Here is a 26,315-nt window from a genome sequence, read left to right as displayed (position 1 = left end):
ATTTCCAACCAAAGGTCTTGTCAGACCCAGGGCTATTACAATTATTAGGTCAGTGCTGGAGCATCAACACACTACAGCCGCACTTAAATATCTTTAACAGCTGAATATATGACACAGTAGAGTCAACAGAAAGGCAATAATTTCTCACTTTTGTAGTAGATTTTCCTGTCATGTGAATGATCTCATTATTAAAACCACACTAAAAATGTTACCGTTTCTCAGCTGAGGTTTGCAAAAAAAAAAAAAAAACGGGAGTTCCTTGTGTGTGCAGACTGCAAAGACAAACAGACGTCTCCGAGGGTTGCTCTCTTTATGCTCTCCTTGTTATCTCCTTTCTGTGATTAGCTTACGGCTTGTTTGGCAATCACGAATTAAAATGCTGATTGTCGTGTTTACGTTTTACCGCTAAGAACAACTGCATGCTCGGTTTGACATCAGAGGAGCAATTTAGGACAATTTGGGGAGGTGAGTGGGAATATTTCCCACTCCCAGCATCTCATTCAGGATCTCTCCGCCTCTGAGGGTCCAGTTGTTTTGCGCAATGGAAGAACTAGCTAACGCCAAAAGGAATAATCCAAGGCTGCTATAGAAAGAGTCTTTATGTCTGACATGACCTTTTAACGCAAGTCAGTTGCTGCTCAAAATGCCAGCTTGTGGTAACAGTTCTTTGTAGTGGTTTCAAGTTACATTAATACATTTTTCATGAAGTTTCCAAAAATACAAATCGCACACAAAAACATTTTCACAGGCAACTTACTGCATGACAAGAGAATAAAACATTTTAACAAATTTAAATATGGTCCAAGTTTTTAAGACGGAGCATCTCAGTCTTGCTCTGAATAAAAGAAAGAAAGAAAGAGGGCGCTCAGCGTTGTTAAACACAGTTCTAGAGGATGTTCGATTGGCGGTTCTGCGCTCCAATCAAATTACGTATTTCTTCAGTCTTTTTTCATTCATCTTCAAAGCCGTTTGTTCCTTTTTGGGGTCACGGGGCTCCAGTCTGTCGCAGGGACACAAATCACAAACCCATGCACTCTCACATGCACACCTAGGGACAATTTAGAGTAACCAAGTGACCCATGAAGCATGTTTTTGGATGATGAGAGGAAGCCAGAGTCCTCGGAGAAAACCAGCACATGCATGGGGAGAACAGGCAAACTCCACATGCAAAACTCTACAAATCAGACAATGTGATATTCTGGATTTTTTGTCTCATTTTGGCTATCGTAGTTGAGGTGAACCTATGATGAAAATTACAAGTGGGAGAACTTGCACAACTGGTGACTGGCTATATACTTTTTTGCCCCACTGTTTGCCCTCTATCATTAGAAAAATGCCACAAGAACATGTTAAAATAAACCAAAACATGATTTTAATCGGAGTGGGTCTTTAAAGCTCGCCACATGAACGGACGTTCAAGCCTGAAATTAACCAAACCGAACTAAACTCATACCACATGTAAACAATCTGCTCAAACATTCCCTCTCATCCCTCAGATGCTGGAAAGCATGGCCAACACGACAATCAATCAGGCTGCTGTTTTCAAATGGAGCAGCCACCACATCAAATTTCATTACCCACTTGTGTCGTGCTAATTCAGCAGGAGGAGAGGTGCGCTGCTTGGATAATTGAAAACTCTGGAGGGGACTAAATTTGGAATCAGGGGACTGGCAGTGGATGACAAACAAAGCAGAACGTGTTTTTTTTTTTTTTTTTTTGCATGTGTATTTTAATGATCCAACATAAAGGTACATTTTTACTTTCATTCCAGCTGGTTTCCATCCATCAGCCATTCTCTCCTCTCCCTGTGTTCCTGTCTACCAGAAACTGTTCCTCCATCTACTTCCCTCTCTTCCTGACAGACCTAATATAAGATGTTGGATGTGTACCTGTATGCATCAGCGCTTATATGGCCAACAATGTATTGCTTCTATCAAGTTACCCTGCATCGGCTGGGAAAGATAGATATCACCACGTTTGTGGCTCGTGGACTCTGATAACATTACAGCCTCTTATTTGACTTTGTATTTTTTTACCTCCGAAATTTGATTTCCCTTGCAGGAAGAGGACAGGTTGCATCTATGTTTCTGCACAAGGTGCTTGCAAAGTAGTTTGAATTATAGTCATTATTTTCGAACAGGAAGTGAGTATAAAAATGTTTGATTTGATGCAATATTTAGATTCTGATGCAAAACCCCTATTTTAGCTGAGCGTACAAATTCAGAAGTAACAAAAAAATAAAAATGTTTTAACATTTTGTTTTTGATAATGTTGATTGACACACATACGTTAACTTTGTCCACGATTTTCATGTGGATGTATGACACAATGAAATGGGTAAAACTTTCCAACATGATTGGAATGTCAAAATGTCGAAACTGGTAAAATAATAATTCGTTACTAGTTTTTTCGTTGACTCTAAACATGTGTACTAGTCTTACACTAGTACACATGTTTAGAAGTACATTGCACTTTTTGGAGTGGCACTCCAAAAACACTACTGGGTAACTCATGCTGAGATAAATTGTATTTTAGGGTTACTTTTTGGAGAAATACAATTTTTTTTTTATTTGGGGGGGGGGGGGGGGGGTTATAGGGGTTTAATTCTGACCTAATATATGTTTTGTTTTTTATTTTTTAACCAATTTTTTTCTCCAATGATGAGAATTTTTTTCTTGTTTTGGATGGGTTAAATATGTGTCGTCATTGCACGTTTTCTTGTAAACACCTAAAATTGTTTGCACTAAAACACTGCGGCATAAAAGGATAATAGAATTGCTCCTGAATACTCAAGTTGTAATCATTTTTTTATTTTATTATTATTTTATCAAATTTATAAACTATTGTTACACAATTATATTATGTGTAGCACAAATTTCACTCTGTCAATGCATTGACTTTTCAAACCGAGAACAACACATAATTATCCAGAATCCGTGAAGATTTTATCCTAATTCTACCATTTTTTTCTTTAAGTAAATCTCTGTTATAAATAAAGTCACTTTAAATACCAATGATGACTGAAACAGTATTTCCATGTTAGATTCTTTCCTTAAAGCAACTTTTTTCCCTCCATATAACCCATTCTGGGTATGATTTTTTTTTTAAGCAGACAGCAAAGAAAGTAAAATGATTAAAGCAAATATAAAATCTTTTAGATTCAAACTAAAGCAATAGTCATGTATTTAATCAGTAAAAAAGAAACATGACAAAATGTATTTACGTGATGGTGTATATCATCCTGTCGGTCCTCTAACATCCTACAAACTCCCAGAAACAAAACTTCCAAAATAAAAGCATCATTTAAATGATGTAATAAATAAAGGTCAGTCAGTCCAGCACTGATGGCAACACAATTTCCAGACATTTTGAGCCGATTTTAGATCGTGCAATCTAAAATCAGTCTTCGTAAAATTAATAAACCTTCCCTCAGTGAGACTAATTAGAAATGTAATTAATTAGTTGTAAACTGACACATTGGGACTTCCAGGGCTTCAGGGTTTTCGAGACCACTGCACATTTGTTGGCTCTGGTAATTTAATCCAGTGTAAAGAGCCAACTAAAGCAGGCAAAGAAAAAAAATTTTTTTTTTTTTTTGTTTAAACTGTGAAGGATAAACAGACAACCATTGGATTAAATTAGTAATGACACCTTGACTTTGAGTTCAAGTGCTGAACTCTGCAAATTAGAGATACAGGAAGTATCCTTATCCTCTTGATCAACGAGCCAGAGAGATTTCTGGGGGAAAAAAACTCCCTTTTTACCAAATGGATCTATGAATCATGGAGTAAATGAGTCTCATCAAAATGAGTCGGTTAAGCCGACATTATTGAAACAGCTGAAAAGTCCTTCAGTGCATGTTTAATGACCTTCTTAAAGCTGTTACCAAATACAGTCAAAACCATGTTAAGGGGGCTGCTGGGAAATAGAATCAGTGATGTTCTTTTCTTTTTGGGTCTTTAAATCTGTTAATCTATTATCTCCCTACAATAAAACCAGTTATAGGCTAAAGGGAGCCCACATTTCAACTCTATGTGCTGATTTGTTGAAGCACTGCTGCTAAAATTCACAAGTTGACTCCGAATAATCAAGGAAACTGGGTGAGGAGTTTGGCACTGTGTTTTTAATAATTGAAACCAAGCACCTTCACTCTGGCTAAAAAAAATTAAAAAAAAAAGCGCTGAAAGATGTACAAAAACACTCAACTAAAGCATGACAAGGAAAGCCTCTTTTTGTGACTTGTATTTTCCAGAGCTTTGCACGCATGGATTCATGCGGACATATGTAAAACCTCGTCTCTCCCTCCTCCTCACCGACTCCACCGTCTCCGCTCTGCCGGAGCCGCGTACGTCACCGATGCGACGCACGCATTTCTCTGCAACAAAAATTCACCCCACGGCGCACTGGCACGGACACTTCAAACATGATACGAAGGCTCTTCGGGGACATCTGCCTGTCATGTCAACCAGAGGCACTTCTTCAGGATGACAGATGCACCCCCTCGCCACCACCTCGCCTTCATTTTGATGAACCAATACCAAATATGGGCTCACGTCGGCTAGGCAGGGCAATGTTATTACAACACACCTCAGTGGTCTGTGTCCCTGACCTCTGCAATGTATATTTCAAAGATTACGATGAAGAATTCAATGAGGCACCACAAACAGAGTTCCTGTCTGTATGTTATTTGTTCCCTGACAGCTGAGTCCCCAGAGATCGCCTGTGTTTTCACAGCTTCGTGGTAGGACATGAATCCCATTCACACAGCGATGAAGAGACACAAAGGTGAAAGAGACGGAAAGGAGGCCATCATGTTCACCCAAAAGAAGAACAAATACAGGAGTCTGGATGAGGAAAAGAAAAAGAGGGGTGGGGGGGCGCAGAGATGTGGGTGTTTTAGAATTCAGAGCAGGATCGGGCACAGAATAGGCTCAGATGGGTCTCGGCACATCGGCTGTGAATTCCAAACTATGTGCTGCCTCTCTGTCTCACTCTGCCGCCCCGCAAGTATCTCTCAGCCCCGTCTTATCTCGCCGTCTTTCTTTTTCTGCATCGCTGCCACAGCGCTATTGTTTTCACACTAAAGCCCAGATTGAACACTAGAAGTGGGGCGGTCAATCAGGCTGAATCCAGCATGAGCAGCTCAAAAAGAAAATGCCGTGAGGGTCGCTCGTGGCCGAGCAGAGATCATATCAGCTTGCAGTGTCTCCGGTTTTACCAAATTGTACATTTATTTGCATTTAAAGACTTCACGGCATAAAAAGGGAAGGTGAAAAACCGTTCCACCAATCCCAGTTGTCAAACAAAGTTGCAGCTCTGCCTCACCCACAGGTTTTTTTGCATTTAAAATGGCAAGAAAATAACAGTTTTCAAGCTTTATAATGACCATCATTAACCAGCTCAGCACCTGCAGCTGCCTGCAGCCCCCACCCCCCCACCCACTCCCATTTCAGAACAAAGCACAGGTCAGTGCTAAATGTGGACAAGCTGGTACCTAACGAGCTACTCAAAGAAGTGAGGTGTTCGGAAAAGAAGCTCTGAATTTATCGGAACAAACGCAGAAGAGCTTTGATGCAACTGAAAAATAGATTGACGTGGAAGTTAAGTGACTCCACTGAATCTGATGCAGAGAGAAACGGCTTTGCATAATGTGCAACACACTAGTAAAGCCTTAGTCAAATGCACCGGTACTGGGGATTGACCCGTACCGGTGCTGTGGGTTTTTTGGGTTGTTCGGCCCCATCCAAGGTCGTAGAGAGGAGCGGCAGCATCTTAAGTGGAGTGCAGGTGTGTCTTAAGGCTTGTAAGGACGTCATGAAATCAGAACACACCATTGTCGTGTGTAGTAAGTGTATCATGAAGTATTTTTAAGCTTCACGCACTTATGATGTATGGGTAATATTGTAATACGGCGTCCTTACGCCACACTCTAGTCGAGTACTGGCTCTTTACTGACCATGCAAAAATACTGCAAACACAACGTTAGCAGGTAACTCTGATTGTCAAATATCTAACACTCAGGCTCTGTGCAAAGAGCGCACACTTATCACTTAAACAGCATTAACTGGATCCCTGTGCAGTACGCAGGATTTGGAGGGGTTATAAATTCCGTGTGACACGCCTACGTTTTACCTACCTAAAGTTACGCACTCTCTGGGGATGTGTGGCATGTTCATGAAAACCCTAAATGTCGGGTTTTTGTACACACTTTTAGCATATGGCGTTCACCATTCTAGCGCATGTTGAGACAGGCTTGGCGCAAAATGTCGAAGCGGTGCAAATCTTGCAAATCTTTCTCCAGGTTTTTATTTCTGATATATCACAGACTTGGTGTCATTTCATTACGGTCGGGCACAAACTGCAATGATCAATTTCAACTGCGCGTTCAATTGTGATTTGTAGAGACCAAAAACGGACTTAAACTGATGCAGGAACACAAGAATTTCAAACGTGGAAGCTTGAGACACGAATGTGCCCACGCCAAAATGGACTTTCTATTGAAAGTGGTACCCAGAATGGCCATTTCTGAGCCTGGTATGAACGTAACATAACCCTTACCTTGTGTTTGCCATGACCTGTCGTCTGCAGCATGCTCCAAATAAAATAATGCATGAACTTTTGACTTCTACGAGCTCACTGAGCGGTCTTCGATAAAACGGCCACTTTTCTCTGGAATTACAATAATTGCGTGAACGGTTCATAAGTTATCGTAGTTAAAAAAAATGTAAGCGCTCGAACTGAAGCTCTGATATTGATGGATTAAAGGGAACATGTCTTCAACTGTCTGTTCAGATGTTTATGGTACGACTGCAGCGCAATAACAGATTGCTTAAAGAAAAGTTTGTCACTTTGCAAAGACCTTCTGATTTGAGAGGAAAGGAAGCCGTCGCTGCACTTTATTTCTGAGGCGGAGTGAAATAAAAGCTAATTCTATCAGAAAAAGACTACATTTCCTCGGTTCTCTCACTCCAGAAGCAACGCCTTTGAGTGAGGAGTGGGGTAGCATGTGACGAGCACTTAATGAAAGATCAGAGGGATACAGGAGTGAGGCCAGCTGCCATCTCAGCTCACCAAACACTCAGATGGAGAAGAGAGAAGTGAGGGATGAAAGCCAAATAAAAGTTTAAAGTTTCGCATTTTAGCAAACTGACTCTTGGATTATCGGTGAGGAGGAGAGGGGGGTGACGAATGGCAGGTGTGCTCAAGCGATAAACGTCAACATTAGAAAATAAATCTAGCTGAAAAAAAGTCTGTGTTCGGTGACGGTGTGGCAGATTAGCTCACACACACACACATGCCCACACACCGGCGTACGTGCACGCTGCAAATGTATTCACTGAGGATTAAGCACTTCCTGGTAAAAAATGAGAGGTAGTTTTATTTTTTTTATTTTTTTTCTATGATAGAAAAATATGAAGGGATCAAATTTGTGTGCGAAAGCTCCTTCTCAGATGGAGTGCAGGTGAAGGAAAGCTTTTTTTACTGAGTGTGAGTTTGTGTTTATTTAATCCTCCCATTATTGACTCCCTCCATGACAAAGCTCTATTGACGAGAAGACAAAAAAGGCAATATGGGTTTTTGAAAAAGTGGGATCATCATAACATCAATCCATGGGCACCAGAGATGTTTCCCTCTAGATGGCTTTCTAAAGAATTATTCTAAGCTCTGAAGGTTATAGAGTGTATGTCATGGTTTTATTGATCCGCCAGCATTCTGGGCAGGCAGTAAGGCAGACGGCCAAGGACATGACAGCCAAGTCTTCCGTCCCCACATCTCTTGTTCTGCTCTCGCATTGCCCCCGGGCGCTTCCTCTGTCCCTTTATTGTGATGATAGAAAGAAAAAAAAAAAGACAAATTATCTATTTTTAGAGAAAGATCCAGTTCTGCAAAGCTTAAGCCCTCACATGCACACACACACAGTTCTTCTCAGGTCAGAGGAGACTCAGAAAAGGTGGCAGCCCCCAAAAGAATGAAGTCTGATTGAGTGTCCAAGGCAATCAGTGGGGTCGGGGCCCTTTTTAATCCTGATGACATACTTTAGGTGGCTCGGTGGTGTCCATGTGGGGTAAGAGGATTTTTCTGTATATATATTTTTTTTTTCATTTCAAGGTGAAACATCAAAGCGTTAAACATGAAAAAGAATCTGACTGGTAGAATTTGGTCGTGTGCAGAACTGTGTTGAGCCACAAACATTGATTTTACTTTATACTGATTTTTTATTTCTAGAAGGAAAACTAGATTTTTTTTCTTTTCTTTGCCTTTTTTTGTTGTGGATTTGCTACAACTGAGTATTCGAGCTAGAAATAAAGAAAAAAAATCCAATAAAGGTATGTGAATTAAGTCATAAAAGTGTGAGAAAAAAGTCAACGCTTTACGACATAGAAGTTGTACATTTATGAGAAAAAAGTTGTAATATAACAAGAAAAAACTGGGATTTTTCAAAAATAAAAGTTGGTTGTTTAAACGTCCATATCTAAATTTATCAATGAACCCATTTATGGTGATACCATAAGACTCCATGTGCCATAATGCATTTGGACCCCTGCAACTATATATATATAAATATTGTTGCAGGGGTCCAACTATATATACGGCATCCCTACCAGAAATCCAACAATCTTCTTTTAAAGAGGCCCATTTTCCTGCTGATTATTTTGAATGTTTTATACTTACGGTTTTGACTAAAACATCAATGCTGAAGTAAGCGCTCACTGAAATAAGATATGTAGGTTATTTTATTGTTGTTGGGTCTATTTTTCTTAGTAAACAGCTTTTTGCATCACAGATTTATGAGTTTAATCTTGCAAATTCTCAATTTAGGATTTGTGAAATTATGGCTTTATTCTTGTGAAATGTTTACTTTTTTACAGATAATTCTACAAGTTTTTTTTCATAAAATGTTGACCTTTTTTTTAGAATTAAATCACTTATATTTTGTAATTTGTCTTTGTTTTTCGCTTGTATATTTTTGTATGATAGGCCTAATAGTTTGTTGTAATCCGCTGTGGAAATTGGTAAAAAAAAATATTTTCTGAAATATATGAATTCTTTGAAGAACTAGTACATTTCTTTTTAAGTTTTCTAACAGCTTTTTTAAGCCTTTATAGAAGAAATTTTAAACGTTTTAACAATTTAACTCCCTGATCAACCAAACAGCACATTTAGAAGTATGTTATTAAAACATTGATAGTGTGCATTACTTCCCCAATTAAGGCAATTAGCAGAAAAAAGCATTTCTTTATTGATTTAAAAAGGTTGACATTTTGTATAATATTTGCAGTATTAAAAAATAACGAGTTTCATGTAAGAAACTATATTGTTTTCTATGGAATTTTTCTAAAATTTTATTATGATGGCAATTTTCCTGTTAGATATAGGATTAAAAATCCTAAAGTGATTTATGTCCTTTTTGATATTTTTAATATATACTATGTCAAACAATTGTAATTACGAGAAGACAATTGATCCCAACCTGGGAAATGGGACTGCAGCAACAGTAAACAGGGTGTGATTAGTACAACAAATAGTATAAACAGTTAAATTATACAGTATTTGGAAGTATAGAATAGAATTATGTATATTTTTATTGGTTATATTACATTACAGCCCAAGATAAAAATCCATGAAATAGTATAAAAAGGTCAAACTATGTAAGATAAATAAAAAATCAGGCCTTCCAAAATCTTTTATCAAACACATTTACATAGACCTACATTTGAAAAAAATGCTTGAAAAAATAACGTAGATCTTCTGAATTAAATATGTAAACCTGCTTTTTTTGTTTGGGTGTTTTTATTTGTAATCGTTCTGCTGGCACAATAGGTTTTAACTGAAAATCATAATTTACTACCTCATGTAATTCTTTTTGCTACTTTTTAGAACATGTGGTATGCCTTCCTTTACCATCTTCATCATTTCTTTTTACTACAACTAAAATGTGTTTACTTGGAAACTGCTGAAAAAATGTAGATCAATGGGTTTGGCCTAAATAAAATTAAAAAAACTGTTTTCCACAGAAAAGGACATTTGGAAATCCAGTTTTCTTTAGGATTATGATAATGTGTGCACATCTAGAGTAAAGCAGGGCCAAGATTCATCAAGCAAGTGAGGCAATAAGCAGTTGTGTGTGTAAAAGCAGTGCACCCACGGCCTACAGCCATTCCCTTCGGCCGTGACAGTGAGTCAACACAAAGATGACAGATGTTAAGCACAGCTCTCTTGACCCTTTCGCTCCTCTCGCTTTGAATTTCACAAGGCACCTTTGATTAAGTTAGTTTGAAGAGCGCATTCTTAATTCATTCCTCTTTCTCTTTAATTCATTCACATCTTGGCGGAACATGCCAAGTTCGCCTCACAGAAGAAAGGAACGACAATTTTCCATGGATTTCTTTGATGGTCTGAGCAGCTGATCTACTTGGCAGGTTCAATTTTTTTCAAACCATGCATTCATTATATCTTCCTTTCATAAAATACATTCTCAGTGTGGCTCCTGTTGCAGTCAGGGTTATGTTCTTTAACTCTTAATGATCTGAGTTTTCCACTTTACAATTTGCTCAGCTAATTGATCTGTCAATGCTTGGTATACAGTACTTCGGTTTTTGGTACAACTTCAGCTTTTTCTATGATCATTTTATTTGATTAGACTATCTATCTATCTATCTATCTATCTATCTATCTATCTATCTATCTATCTATCTATCTATCTATCTATCTATCTATCTATCTATCTATCTATCTATCTATCTATCTATCTATCTATCTATTTATCTATCTTTTTGACAGGTATTTTTCATTATAATTCCACAACAAACCTGAAACTGTCCAAAAAACATTTATTTTGGAAATTTTGGAAATTTTTACTACAAAAATCCCCAAAAATGGAGAACAAACAGTTTTATAACAAAGATCAAATGTGTGCAGACACAATAAAAATGTATATTTCCAAAAACAAACCAAAGACAAAGTTAAAAAAAAAAGAAAAATGTATTCTATTCTACCTATTTACAATGTTTCAAGGATTTCTTCATAAATTACAGTTTAACTCCCAAGTATTCCCTGCTTTGGAATTTTATTTTTAGCGATTTTGAAGGGCGTTAAAATGTGGCATTTCTCTGTTGCTTGCACAGTTTTTACTTGAGATTTCTGAAAATGTAATACATGAATCTCTGGCTCAAGCTGAATAAAACAATATGACACATGATGAAATTGGAACATGAACAGTGTATGCGGGGTTAGCAAAAAACCTCAGTTGCCAAGGAAATCAAAAATATTACTTTTGCAGATTCTTCTAAAAATTACACAGATTTGTTTGTCACATCGACGTGAGCAAAAAGTAATATGGTTGCTATGGAGATAAAAGAAATAAAAAAGCCATACAATTAAAGCAGGTGACCCAGTAAAGGCTGGTCAAAGGGGGGCAGAGAGGGCAGGGGTATACAACACCCCTCACCGCTTTAATTTTTTTTAATCCATAAATTTCAAAGCTTAAACTTTTTTGAAACCTTCACATTAAATGTTGATGGAAAGCTATAGTAAAAGGGGGGTCTGAGTCATTTCTACGTCATTGTAAACAACAAATGTGATTGGCAAACTCACGTTCAGAGAGTCGGTGTTTGACTGAAGGCAGTGTGGGTGAGGAGTTGCCCCAACCTTTGGTGGTGGTTTTCCAGCTGGACAGCAATTAATGTCATTTTGAGTGAGGAGGGACCTCATGACTCATTACACATGCCTTTTGCTCTAAAAAGCCTCAGAGGAGGCTGCTCTTCTTGCGTGACAATGCAGCCACTTGGGGGATGGCACAAGTTGGATACAACTGTAATTATACATTTCACTGTGAAAACCGTCTTTGTGCGGTGCCGGCATGCGGGGGAATAAACCTTGTTGTGACTCCAGATTATGTGAGCTTCCATCCTAATTATTCCCAGTTATCGTAAACACTTTTGGCATTTGAGGAATTCAAACAAAAGTTTAGTGAAGCTTTAACAAATGTATGGATCTAGACTCTGACCAAATTCTTGCAGCTTTAAGAAATAAAATGCATGGCCACCATTCAGACTGACAGTCATGTCTTTTTGGCATTATAGCGACGATTATCTGGCAATATTCCTGCAGCAGAGATGTCAGATTTAACTGAAAGGAAGAGTTTCCGTGCAATTTTATGCTCCAACATGTGTCAGCTGTCTTGGTCGAATGAGTGACTGGTGGGCCTCCACTCTCCACTGCCGCAACCTGTTCACAGTGCTGGTTCAATGAAGCACACGCTGACAAATGGCAGGAGGGAACGGAGGACGAGACAGTCGGTGGAGGACAGAGGAGGGAGATGCTGGGGGGGGGGGGGGGGGGGGGGGATAAAAGTACGGAGGCAGTGCAGTGTGTCTAATCTTCCCTCGGGGGCAGCACTGTGAGGACGCCTTCCATGACAGATAAACTCACCCGATAGTGAGCCCAATCTGACAGACGCCCACTGAGCTTGGTGGGACTCAGAATGTGAGCATCACCTGGTGCAGAGATGGAAGCAGGACCCCGTTTCCATGGGGATGTGAAAGGAGAAAGTGGGGGAGGGTGGGGGGTTTCTTTAGTGAAAAACTAGAGAGCGGGACAGAGCGATTATAGTGATGGTTGCTTCACAGCTTCAAGCACAGAAATGGGGGGGGGGGGGGGGGGGGGGGGGGGGCAACAGAAGGTGTTCTTGACTTTTCTCATCTTCTGTGCCGAAGAGGCTGAGGAGTTTCAGAGAACTGGATTCCTCTGGACTCTGATGACTCTCCATCCAGGAGTCAAAGTTGCAGAAAAAAATCTTTTGAACTATATTTCTTTGATCCTTGCATTCATGAAGTTGACCTTCATGGTCCCCATATAATCCAAGGTCTCAAAGTTACTGTAGACCTTTGAGCAGTCGAGATCTTCGTGGTCACTTTCAGAGCTTATAAAGCATGGCTTTCTTCAGACCAGCAGAAGGAGGGGGGGGGGGGGGGGGGTTACATAAAAATTTACCTTTGGTGCTATTGGGGCATTTAAAATTATCTCCGGCAATTGTGTAAACTCTGCTTTCATGTTTTCCCCAACTCAATGTTTGTTGCCCCTTGTGAATTTCCTTTTTTCTGGATATGAAAAGATCAAGACACATATATTTGCCAACAAACCTACCTGTACATCTCTGTGACCTGAGGACAGGCGTACAAAGTCTTGTTTATCCTGCTAAAGCATAACAATCTTGGAAAGCCTCTGAAAAAGCACCAATGTTGCACCACACTGATTCTGTGATTGCACATTTGGACATGCTCACAACAGTCAACATGCATCAGCATGCATGCACAACTCTCAACATGCAAGGAGGCATCCGCATAATCAATCTTATGGCGCTCCTGATTAACGTTAATGGTGTTTTTCAGAATTACATTGGCATTTCCCTGCATTCCAATCACTTAGATTTCATGCCTCTCTCTGCAGGCGGCCCAGTTAATTGTGAGAGAGGAGAGTTGCAATGAGCACTATCTGCTGAGCCTTTGATAAGCACTTATCTTCTAGCAGTTTCATATTAAGAGAGAAGAAAATTGCCTTTAAAAATGATTGGTGCCCTGCTCCTGGGCCAATTAATTTCAGGAAAAATAATGCTTTTTTTTTTCGAAAATGGGGAGGTAAGAATAATTACGGAAAACAATTGACAGAGAAGGACAAACACAAAGGGGAGGATATGATATTTGTAGGTCAGAAATATTCCTTTCAAATTATTTTCCACATAAAGAAGTGGTGCTTGACGATCCAAAAGTATTCCACCCGATCAAGAAGTTGTTTACATACACACTCCAATAAAAATGATATTTTTCATCATGACATTGTGGCATTTTTCTGATGATTGATGGAGGACATATGTGAAGAAAATTGAGCTTAAAATTGTATATCTAAGTTATTCTCCATTCAAATGATTGTGAATCAGGAGGAGACAAAAAATGCTGTTTGAAAAACATTGTATTTGTGTTGTAGAAAAGCAGAAACTACTGTTGCTCTGCAGAAACTATGTCCTAGAAAATAACATTTTTTTCCCCGCTAAAAATAGCATAATCAAAACTAAAAGACCAGTGGAAAAGCTTTGAAAATAGATCAAAAGATGATCAAAGTGGTACTTTAAAGTGATACTCGAAGATCTTCCATATTTCGTTTTAGATCTTGTAGTACTTTGAATGCAGGCGGTTCTCCTTTTCCTTGTTTCAAGGAGGAATACAGAGATGGTTTCCTCTACTGTTTTTTCCTCCATCTTGCATCATTGTGCTGGTTCTCTACTGACGACAGAAATTAAATGACTATCAGTCATGTTCAGTAAATCTTTATAAACTGATCTGACAGTCAAAAAATCTCCTCCGTCAGTCCCCAGCTGTCATTATCTCTTGCATTTCAAAAAGTTTAGATCAGTTCTGCTTGATTAAACACGGCTCTATCGCTCCGGATGTGGTCAGAAATTATAAATGGATGAAATGCTAACAGAATCTTGGACTGCAGGCCAGCTTCAAGCCGATTTTGACAGCCACACACACAGAGACGGCATATGTTGCCCAGTGTGGCTTCTGAATAATCACCACGGGAGAGTTCTGACTTCAGAGCAGCAACACACCCGCTTTAGCTTTAAGGCTGGCATTCAGCTGGAGATATACCTCCAGGTTAAAGCAACAGACTGTATCAGCAGATACATATTATCTCTTTCTATGTATATATGTGTAACGACAAAAATCCTGCTGTTCAACTACATTGTTTTGGCAATTAATGCTCATTTTTAGTGAAACATTTTTGAATATATAGTTAAGAAAAATTCATATCTAAGTCCACCTTGTGAAAATCATCAAGGAGCCTTTCATATCCTCGAATTCCTTTAATATATTCAGTTTTATTGATGGTTTAGCCCTGCATGAAGGGAGGAATGCTTTCAGATAATAAGGAAAAAACAAATCATGCAAAGTAAGGACTGACAACAAATCAAAATGTACTTAAAATATCCACATAAATGGTTCTGGAGACGATCTTTGCTCGTTTTATCCATTTTTTTTTCGCTGTTGTTTTTTTTCCATCTCCACAAACATCTGTCTGTAAAAATCTTTTCACTTAACAGTTTTCCTATCCTTAATCATCTCCTTCAGTTTTCACAGTCATCCACAAAAACAAAGGCTTCAACACATAGAGGCAGAAAAATGTCCCTGTTTGGCTCATTTTTTGTACTCTGTGAAATGCAGGGGGTAATTTAACATTTGATAAAGTGAAAAACCAACAGATGTCAGTAATTTGGTTCTTTTTTGGCTAAAATAATGTTTTTGACAACAGAATTTTTGTTCTTAATAATGGCTTTTTTGTTTTATATATTACCCAGCTGAAATAAAATAAAGTGTTTAATTAGTAAATTTCATATGAAATAGCTTTAATGTATTTTTGTTTTCTAAAAGTCGAATGACCAGCTTTTATTGTAACAGTTTAAATATGTATTTTTTTCTAATGAAACAAAAGAAAAACGTTTTTCTGCAGACTGCCTTATTACAATTTTTGCCTGAGAGCAGCTACAAGATAGATTGAAAAATAAACTAAAAATACTGTTTTTACACAAAAGAGAAGAACCAATACACTTTCAATTTGTATTTAGCTGCTTAAAAAGCAGCCAGAAATGATCATCTTTCCGTCATTTGTTTTATAGGACAGGTTGTTTTATTTACTCAATATTAGTTGTCGCAGTACTTTTGACACAGAAGGTTTACCAGCTGAGCTCCTGCTATTATTAAGACCATAAACAGTGGCTGAAATATGAACAGAGGCTGCACAGCTTTTAACGGTAAACAGCGTATACTTGTATAGCCCTTTTCTACCTTCCTCGAAGCTCCAAAGCGCTTCATAGTCCCATTCACACACTGATGGCGGCTCTGCTGCCAGACGCTGGGGCCCCCGTACCACCAGAGGCAAGGTGGGTTTCAGTGTCTTGCCCAAGGACACCTAAGGACAACATGCTGTATGGGCAGGCATGGTGGGAATCGAACCTGCAAGATTTTAAATCTTAAAATTGCTCCCTTTTTTTATCTCAGCTATATTTTTAAAAGTAAGTGTGGGCGGGTTTTGTCTTCATTAGAAATCATAACTTTTTTCAATAATTAAGTTGCAAATTTAAACAGCGACAGTCTTCAGGAATGATCGGATGGAGTGTTCCGCATGTTGACTTATCTGAAGGAGAATTGAAGGGTTCGAAACTTTGACACTATATTAGAACTGGACCCATGAAAAATGCGATATGTCCGGCTCAAATGAAACAGTCATTTCAGTTTTCAGTCTGCTTTTCTTTTTCTTTTTTTTCCCCAAATGGACGCCGCCCCATTGGAATTTTTTGAATGTTGGCCAGCAGGCTCCAACTACTTTTTTTGAGGCATCTGATTGGTCAGTTTAGAACTTAAATAACTTTCACAACAGAAAAGAATCGTTAAAAAATAGGATTAGCATTCTATGGCATTACTGAGTGATAGCTGTTGATTTTTCTATAGAAGTCTATGGGACTTAGGCTTCTTGGACCCAGAGAGTACTTCCTATTTGAAACACCAGAGGGGAGGGGCCACTTATTTCTTATATACAACCAATGGTTTAAATGAATCTCAAAATAAAAACAAAAATGATCCCTTCACAAGACAAAGACAGAGAGCATTGGGAAAAAGAGAAAATTGGTGTCTAATGTCTTGATTTTTGAGTCTTTTTGAGGCTTTTGCTCCTACCCACTTCGTTGCCTTCCTCCTCCACTCTGCTCTAGGTGAGCCCACAAAATGTTCCTTAATCCAGGTTGCCCTCGGCAACAATACACCCACATTTCAGGTGTTCTGGGGCAATCCCTCAGGCCTTGGCACACAGTGGTAGAGCCAAGTGGAGCTGAAATCCTTTTTTCCACCTCATCTTCTCTTGTGATCTGGGACCAGCACCTATAGCCTTTGTTTTTTCTTCACCTTCCCCTCTGCTGAGCTGACATAGTCGGTGAGACATCAGTCTGCTGCAGATGCCAACTGATAGCATGTTAACACCTGTTCTCACTCACACGGGCTGCAGCGTTTTTCACTTTAAAGTCGCTTGTATGACAGCTTTAGACAAACAAATAATGGTCCAATTTTTTGGGTTCTTTGTTTTAGCAAAAGGTTTGAATCTATTTCTGTCCTCATTTGTGTTTATATTCATTAGTCTGTTGCATCTACAAGTAAACACTCAGAGTTTAACTTTTATTTAAACAGATGGACAAGAATGAAAAGCAGCAGCTGTCTGTCTGTCTCCGTCGTATTTTTGGGCAATCAGTGAAGCTCAACTTTTTAAAGGTTTACTTATAGCTACAGCGCAGACAGGAGTCCCAACGTTAAAGCCATTCTTTTTTTAAATTAATCTCTGCTGTGGGACTCTCACCCCAATTTAGAATTTGTATCTCTTGCTCCAATAATTACAAACGATTTTGTTATCAGGGATGATGTGCAGCAATCAGAAAAAGCTGGATTTTTTTTTCCCCCCTTCCTCTGTACTTGTTCGGTCTCTTCTTCCCAGCGTGCTTTGCATACAACCCCAGACGTGGTAACGAGAGCGTGCCAAACACAAAGAGGCACTCTTCAAACAAGCTGAAATTTCTGCATCTATTCAAATAATTTCACCCCATGACTCTTTACCAAGCAGCTGCAACCAAGCATGTGATTCAGATTCAGGGCTTTCTGTTTAGGGAAACAGTGACACGTGACACACTTGCTTTTCTTTTATAGTTTTATCTTTTCATTTGTTTCGTTTAGAGCTAATTCAGTGAATGTCTGAATCAACTTGAAGGTTGGTTGTTCCTGGAAAACGAGTGGATGAAAGAATGCAGGAGGAATTGTGTGATTTATTGTGCACTGGTTTCATTCTGGAGCTGCCAAATAGAAACTGCACCAAATTCAGCAGCACATTAAATTAAATATCTGCCGAACAGATTCTAATTTGATCACCAAGCTGTTTCAATTTCATTAGCCTTGTCCCTAATGGACTTTCAAAGCACATTATTCCATCCAGCACAAATCTTATTCATTGGCTTTTGGGCTTTTTTTATTTTATTTTTTTAAAGAGCCCCCTGGTTTGCAGTGGTCATATGTTCCAACATCACAATCTGAGGTCACACAAACACGTTAAATGCTTACTGCGAAACTCCTCGATTAAATGCAATTACAGTTAACATTTATGACAAACATCTTCGCAGAACAGCTGTTGAGAAACCTCAGCTCCATTTAAAATTGGAAAACAGTTCAAGCCAGATCATCAAGTAGCTACTTGGTGACTTGTTACAGAAAGTGTTTGTCCTTATTTGCTGCAATAACAAAATCCCCCAACTTTACAACAGAGATCTGTTCACTGGCAGACTGGCAGAATCTAAAATATTATTTTGTGGTGTAAAGCTGTAATGCATCACGGTCCATTATCAGAAATTCAGGGACAATGCAGAAACATAAAACATCCAGCACGTAGCGCTTTAGGGCTTTATCCCACTTATATCATAGTCAGTTATGAAAGAAAGAAATATTTAAACAGTTATTAGTATTTTATTTATACTTACAATCGTTTTTTCACAAGGTGAAACATGGTGTGACGCGTTATCATGGTATCTCCTATAGCTGCTTTATAAGGACAAACCTGTGAAGGAAAGTGGTGTTGATACTAAACTTCATATTTCTGAGTGTTCAGCACACTCTGCCCATTTTTCTTTTGTCCAGATGATGAAACAAAAGTTTGTTTCAAAGTTTTGTCCACAAGTAGTTTTCTAGACGGCTTTGATTGAAAAAATATTCACCATTAACTCTGATCATTAAATCTTAATCAACAATTTCTTTCATTAAGTAATACTATTTATTATTTGTTGTCACATATTTTCTCTCTTGCAGGCAGTGAACAAGACAGAAAGTCAGGTATCCAACTGTTTTAAATTAAAGGGTGTAGATTATTGTAGTGATCTTAGTAGGTTCAGACTACAGGACTGAAGGGGGCAACTACTGTATATAATAAGGGACTCGTCCTTTAAGAGCTCGAAAAATCTTAACTAAAATGCTATTATAATTACCAAAATTGATAGGTAAAGAAGACAAAACTAGTGAAATATGAAAAAATGTGGAATAAAGTACCTGTGTTTTAAGTTTCTGTTGTTTGGGCAACCAACCAATTAGGCCAACATTTAGACCGCAACTTCTTTTTTAAGTGTCTAATATCACGTTTTAATTGGACACACTGCAGCCAATTGCGATTGAGTTTTCACCCATAGCCCATTCTATCAGATTTAATAATTTATTTACAGTCAAATCTTTTTAATAACATGGGGGGGGGGGGGGGGTCTTTAATACATCATAATTGTAAATCAAAGCTGTTCTCAAACAGATGGATTTTGGTGAAAGGGGACCCACAAACCTTAACTTTAGATAAGTTGGTGAGTTGCTTTATATGTAAAGCTAGTTTATCCTGCTAATTTGCTTATTTTGGAAAAAAACAGAGTTAAAAGACAAGGTGTGTAATGTACCGTGGAATTGAAAAACAGATTTTAAAGTGGCCCAATACAATCCATATAGATCACATTATCAGCACACACAGTTAATTGTTGCTTAACCCTTTAACATGCTTGCATTCTCCACTTCAGAAATACACATTTCAGTTTTATTATTATAAATATTAGTTTGTCTGAACTTACTTTGCAAGATTCACTGGTTCAAACTTAGTTAAACTAAACTACAAAGAAACCAGAAATGCAAAAAGCCAACTTCACCTTAGGAAAGACAATGCATCCCAAACACATGTGGTAAAGTCTGGCACTGGTGTTTAGGATCAGTGCGCCGTCTAAGTTCCTAAAGACGGAAAGTGATAGTGAGGAGCGGGAGAAGACTGCGGTGGCACTGATAAATGTTTTCACCAGGCCGTCCGCCATTAGTGTCAGGGCAAGTTACAGCCACAAGAGCGGACAAACAGGAAACAGAGAAAGAGCCAGTGTAAATAATTGATAAGGCTGACCCTGCACGATTCATATTCTGCGCCAGAGGATCAAAGAGCGGGGATCACAGTTTGACATTGAGCCTGAGTACAGGAGTCAAAGCCATTACCAAACCCTTGCTGCTGCCCGCGCTTGTATTAAAAATGCAAACTCTGTCTTTGGTGTGGACTCACGCTAGCTGGCAAAACCGGGTACCAACCAGCTGGTTAATGGACTCCGTGGTTTAAGCTGTAGCTATTGCTAAGTAACGCGAAAATGGAAGCCATTTTGTTCCTGTCCACACGATGAAGCTGTTCCCGGCCCTCTCAGGTGTGAAACACTGCCTGTGTAGGACCGCCGGCTTCTTTTAGGGGTGATTAATGTTTCAGAGGAGCTGGGCCTCTGTTCCTTGTATCTTCCCACATGACTTCTCCCAACCGCTCTGCAGCTTATTATGAACATCTGAATGAACATTTGAGGCCTTTAATGATTTATGGAAATTCACAGTTTAAGGGAAATGTTTATCAGACTCAACTGTCTTTATTAAGCATGGAGCATTGAAAGGCTACTAATCCCGCTTTTAGCAAAGAACTTTGGTCATATTTGATGAGGCTTCGTAAAATGCATTCCTTATTTTGTTGTCCTTGTCTGTCAGCTGCTGTGTGAATGCATGAGTGCTGGGATCGCTTTTATATCCTGTTTCCCTTTGTGATTTATAGATAACAGTAAAATTGCTTAATCTTGCCACACTGTTTTATTTAGTCACTTTTACAAAGATGTGGTGAAAGCAAATCATTTTCCATGATTTGTTCCTGCTTTGTGCTTCTGTCATGATGATTTGATCCCCACCCTTGGTCATAAAAAAAGCATCATTTGTCTGTCATTCTCTGGTTATTCTCTCGGTATTCTCTTTGGTAAATCTATTCACCACAAACCTGCAGATGTATTATTGGTTTCTATCGTCATTGTAACTGTAAAAATTTCTCTAAGTCCCTAAGCTATAAACAATTGTATGAATAATAAAGGAAAATTGATTGGAAAAGTTTTTTGGATCTTTTGGCCAATCAGTAATATTCCTTCATTGAGCACTCTAACCATCCCTATCCTTTGTTTTTTCCCTGCTAAAATTAATTACTGTTGGAAAAAAAAGTGTCACAGAAAATGGACTGGATTTTAGTACAATAGCTGGTCAGAGCAGTTCTTAACAAAACATGACTGACCAAACCATAATAAACGGTGTGTTTGTTGGTGCGCCATTAATCCTCATCTTTTGTACTGGTGGGCAATAATCCACCAGCATCGTGCATCTTAATCAAATTGAAATTGTGTTTGCACATTTACTTTGCATGTGCATGTTTTGTAATAGTATCCTTATTACTCATACAATAATCACAGGGTTTTCACAGAGTGTGACATCACCCATGACTTACTTCCAAGTTGGTCTGAGTCAAAGTTTCTGTAGATTTCAGTACAAATCTATGGGATTTTGGCTTATTTTAGCACTTCGTTTTTGGAACTTGAGGTGAGGGGTCTCTCAGTCTAGTTCTTATGTCCAGTCAATGGTTTCAACAATTGTCAGCTTTGTTTGGATTTGAACAAAACAAGGTTCATTGATAACACAGTCGGGTTAAATGCGCTTATAGGTCAAAAACTGGCTTTAACTGCATAAGCCAATATGTCAAATATTGTCATTGATGCAGAAAAGGCCTTTATTGTTAAAATCGAAATCATCTCAATAATGTTAAGATACCAACCTACCAGAAAAGTAGTCAAAAACAAGGTTAATAGTTTTCGAGTTAATAAACTTTATTTGTTCTGAAGTTTTTCCGTATGCGTTGGTATATTTGCTGACCTCATTTCGTTCATGGGGGATGGAAGTGCCACATGTAGTTTCAGCTTCTAGTTTCAGTGGTGTTTTCAAGGCTGTGTCAAAAACGCCAGGCTCTGCTGAGTTGTCAGAACAGTCTGTGCGTGAAAAAATGACTAGCACTAAAGGCAGGCATCACACACGCATGCTTCTCTTTAGAGGCCTCTAACATCCATTCCTTTTAGCAAATTTCTGACTGTGGGGCTTGATGTGCACAAGAACAGACAGCAACAAATCACTATGACGTCTTTGAGTTATCTCTGTCAATTACTTTGGATAAATGGCTTTGGCACCACGAAGGCCTTCTGCATCAATCCAACTTGTCTCACATTGTCCTGGCTTCTGCAGTCTATTGATTCTGCTTCCTCTGCTTGCATGATCTGGTTTTGATGGCTCCTGACCACAGAGGCTAACTTGAGCGCTGATGTCAGATGAAAGGGAGGGGGAGGGCTATGTAACCCAAACTATCACTATGGGACATGTTCAAATTCTTGATACTAGATCTTCCTACCTTCAAACTGAGATACTGGGACTTATTATAGATTCATCCTACTACAACTGCTCTATGGTGGTACCAGATTTCAATCAAACTTTGAATGTAACGCAATACCTCTGGTGGAGGGAAAAATGTCCCACTGTAATGCCATTGTCTGACCTTAAAGTGCTTGTGAAGCACATTTTCTTAAGGATATCTTGCCCATGCTGTGCGTTTTAATTCTTTTTATTTATATTTCTCTTGCTATTGTCAGTTGTTTTGCTCCCGAGCATCCTCATTTAACCAATCTCCTCTTCATGAAATGGCTGTCAGATGCATTTATCCATGCAAGACCGTGGCAGAGCACACTGGCCCCTCAGTGAGGACAGGGTCTATATTGGTCCGCTTGTCCTCTGTGCAGAAGCTGTCTGCAGCATCGCCTACAGTTGCTGTGAGTGATTCTGCCTCTTTACCTCCACCCTGAGCTCTGCATGTGTTGGAGGCATTGATCGGCTCTGAATTGGATTGTGGCGGACCTCATTACTGATGTCAGCGTGCACACGGGGGAACACCAGAGCTCTCAAGGATGGAGAGGGAGGCTTGGAGTTACATCCATCAGTCTTAGTTACACATAGTGTGAATGCAACACATAATGTACAATTACATGACATGCTGATGGGGTATGCAATGAAAGTGTGATGTTCAGTCTCAGTGGTGGATCGATCTGAGTTAGGGAGAATTTTACGCTATAGAAGGGGAATTTATACCGTTACAATACTGTAATTTTATGTCTGGGGTGCCTGATAGTCCATGAGTCTAGCTCTTTTTTTATTCATCTGACCCTCAGGGGTGAATCTGACAGCTTTGTGTATCTGTTTGGACTCATATGTGTGTGCACATCATTTGTTTACAGCTCCAATAGTGGCTATCATCTTTTCCACTAAGAGAACAATAGCCAGTTTTCCACTTTGCTCAGGAGACAATGAAGTGCCTTCCCACCTCGAGAGCGACAGTCCAATAAAAATCGTAATTGGATCTGTCACTCAAATGTTGCTGCAGTGCCGGGGTGGGCAGCCAGGTGGGTGGTAGAGGCGGAAGGGGTAGCTGGTCAACATCAGCGGTGCAAAGGAAAGCAGAGATGAGTGCAGAGCGACAATGCATACCTCCTGTTTTTTTTCACTCTGCCTGGAGCTGCTCTGTAACTGTTACAAGGATGTACAGTTGTTGGGTGATATTTTTTTCCCTCTCAGCCACGAGGGAGGGGGTGACGAACTGTCTTTGTGCGTATAAATGGGTCGGTGATGTAGCTTTGATGCAACTTCACAGGAGAACTATGGCTGCCAGAGTCTCTGAAGGTCACAGTGGATGTTCTGTCGCTAATGTGTCTGCTTTCTGCGTGCACTCCAGCTGTCAGACATCGTGTTTTTTGTTTTTTTCCAGGAGAAAGTCTTGTCATTAGACAGGAAAGCCCGGCTGCCTCGCTTACATATTCCTCAACGTGGAACATCACCCTGTCACATTAAATCGTAAACAAATTCTTGCTCCTTGTGCCCGTACCCTTTTACTGTATTCATGCAAGTATTGCTCAAACTTTTAAGGACTTCTATTAAGAACCCATTTGGCGCCTCTCTGACAAAGATGTTGAGTGCCTTTTAAATATTCAGCCTCACTCTCTAAGACTTACCTCGTCTTAAAGGAGATGCCATTGTTATGTCTTGGGTGTCAGTCTTCCATTATCACAGTGGCTGTGCAGGAGAGTGCCATGAGCTGATTATGATGCTATTTTATATGTTTTCAAGGACAGAGAAAGAACACTTTGTCTGCAAATGGGAGCTCAGTGTTTGGGAAATCAGCACCGCAGGGTTGAAATTGTATTGTCTGCTATCCACGAGATACATTTGGAAATTCAACTCCTGGAGAGAATTTCCAATTGACTGGTCAACCACCCCCCCTCCAATTCTACAGTTTTAGGAAACATGGCTGGACGCTCTACTTTTTAAATAAGTATTATTATCTTTTCTTTTTTGTTGTGTCATGACTGAAGTATAAAAAGGTAAAACAAGATAAGCCTCATGCTACGCTCACACCAGCCTCGCCAACACGCCAAAGTCAATGAAAAGTATAGGTTCCACAGTCCAAATTTCGTGATCACTACACACCCTACATACAAAATGCACGGCCATTGAACGCACATTGAAGATTAAAACAATCAGGGACTCGGATTTGGTAGTGACGTATCGATGCCATCCTTTTCAATTCACGGAAGTTTCAACCGTTTGAAAATGAATTGTGGAGGAGAAATTAATAGTTGCTATTTGTGCCCGGCCAAAATTATATGACACCAAGTCTTTCATATATCGGAATAGAGCAGTGGAGCTGCTGACACCAAGCCTCTTCCAACTGTAGGTACACGCCCTAATATCTGGTCGCGGCATTCCAGTGTGAACACCGTATGCTAATAGCATGTTTGCACCTGTACGGGTGCAGCAGGTTTTTAGGTTGTTCAAAATGGAATGCACGATTGTCATGCATTTGGTAAGTGTATTGTGAAGTATTCATTACGCTAATCTAAGTTTCTCACACTTAATGACGTACGTCATTATTAGTAAGATGCAAAATTAGTAAAATGCGAATAGTGGTTTCCAAAAGACTAAATAAATGCTGCACAATAGCGTGTGTGATACGTGTGTCCAGAGGACCCTTCTGGATGCAGCATTTTAGTTCCAAATGAGGAGCGAGCACTAACTGACTCCTTGTGCATTGGGCTGAATTTGGCACGCCTGCGTCTCACCTACTTTACCTTTACTTACCCTTACTTGTTGTATAAATGTTCACTATGACCTGTAGCAGCATGGCAGCAGAAGAAAATGTTCAAGAATATTGTTCCTACTGTCTTACAGGAACTTTTTCAATTGTATTTTAACATTTTTTGCAGCAAGACGAGCAGTGTTTAAGCATATTTTTGCCTTATTATTTCTAAATTTGAGGAATTGAGAGTATAAGATGATTAATTGAGGCCGCAAGGTTTTAGGGAGGTGTCATATTTTGTCAGTTGTAGCAGTGCCGCCGTGTATTCTTGCCTTAGTTCTGTTATGAGAACTGCTCCCATTGCTCCGGGCTTCCAAAGAAAGTAATTACACCGAGAGATTCCCTGTGGGGGATTAAAACAAATGACACAGAAAACACGGCTCTTCCTCATTGCCCCTCACTCAAGCCCATCCTCGGCTCAAGACGCCTACATGTCCATGGGAACCAACGCTGTCACCATAAAACACAACGGCAGCTCCTGAAATTTAGAGGGGGTCGAAGACAGACGAGTCTGCAAATGGTAGTTTAGTTTCCTGAGCTAAACAAAACATATGGTATTCTTATAGTTTTTAAAGAACAGCATCTGTCCTGCCAGTTTTATTGTGACAGACTGCAGGGAGCATTACTCATCATTACAGTCTCTGCTGGCAGCCTATTTTCATCACATTAAAGTTGCGTAATGAAGCGTAGAACGCAAGGGTCCTCAGGTTCTCTTGAGTGGTTCACCATTAGCACCAGCCGTGGGCATTCATCCAAGTCGCTTTATTGAACTTTTACATTTTGTTTATTGTATAATTAATTCATTAGAGTATGAAATCACATGGAGGTGGAACCGAGGCAGAGATGAAGTGTTCAAACTCGTGTTGCTTTGACGTGTTTTTCTCAAGTTTAGTTGTTGCATCGGTAATGATGACAACCCTTCTTTCAAACGTGTTCTTTTTTTGTGTGTATTTTTTATAGGAGCAAGGCAAAGTGGGTGTGACGTTTAACATTGGGACAGTGGACATCAGCGTTAAGGAGACGTCCACAGTGGTCAACGATGGCAAATACCATTTAGTGAGATTCACCAGGAATGGGGGCAATGCAACCTTGCAAGTGGACAACTGGCCCATCAACGAGCACTTCCCCTCAGGTACTGTCCGTATCAATATGACTTTGTCAGATTAAAGTTCTTGTGGAGCACAAAGGTAAAGTGTGATGTTGAG

The 26,315-nt window shown here is 39.4% G+C and overlaps 1 protein-coding gene across 38 annotated transcripts in view; it reads left to right on the top strand.

The window, feature by feature from the left end:
* Window positions 1-26,315, top strand: part of nrxn3b (neurexin 3b) — a 330,206-nt gene that overhangs the window by 262,035 nt on the left and 41,856 nt on the right. For all 38 annotated transcript variants that reach the window (XR_013654201.1, XR_013654205.1, XR_013654204.1 and 35 more), the window contains one exon: window positions 26,071-26,242. Coding sequence is in view for 30 of the 38 variants with exons in the window: in XM_078943168.1 (XP_078799294.1) it covers window positions 26,071-26,242 (172 nt within the window). In the remaining 8 variants the exon portion in view is untranslated. The remainder of the gene's footprint in view (window positions 1-26,070; window positions 26,243-26,315) is intronic.

The sequence above is a fragment of the Oryzias latipes genome, chromosome 24, assembly GCF_053564925.1.
Source record: "Oryzias latipes strain Hd-rR chromosome 24, Olatipes_Hd-rR_3.1".
NCBI lineage: Eukaryota > Metazoa > Chordata > Actinopteri > Beloniformes > Adrianichthyidae > Oryzias > Oryzias latipes.
The sequence above is the reverse complement of the archived record's forward strand: the minus strand, read 5'-3'. Positions and strand labels throughout refer to the sequence as shown.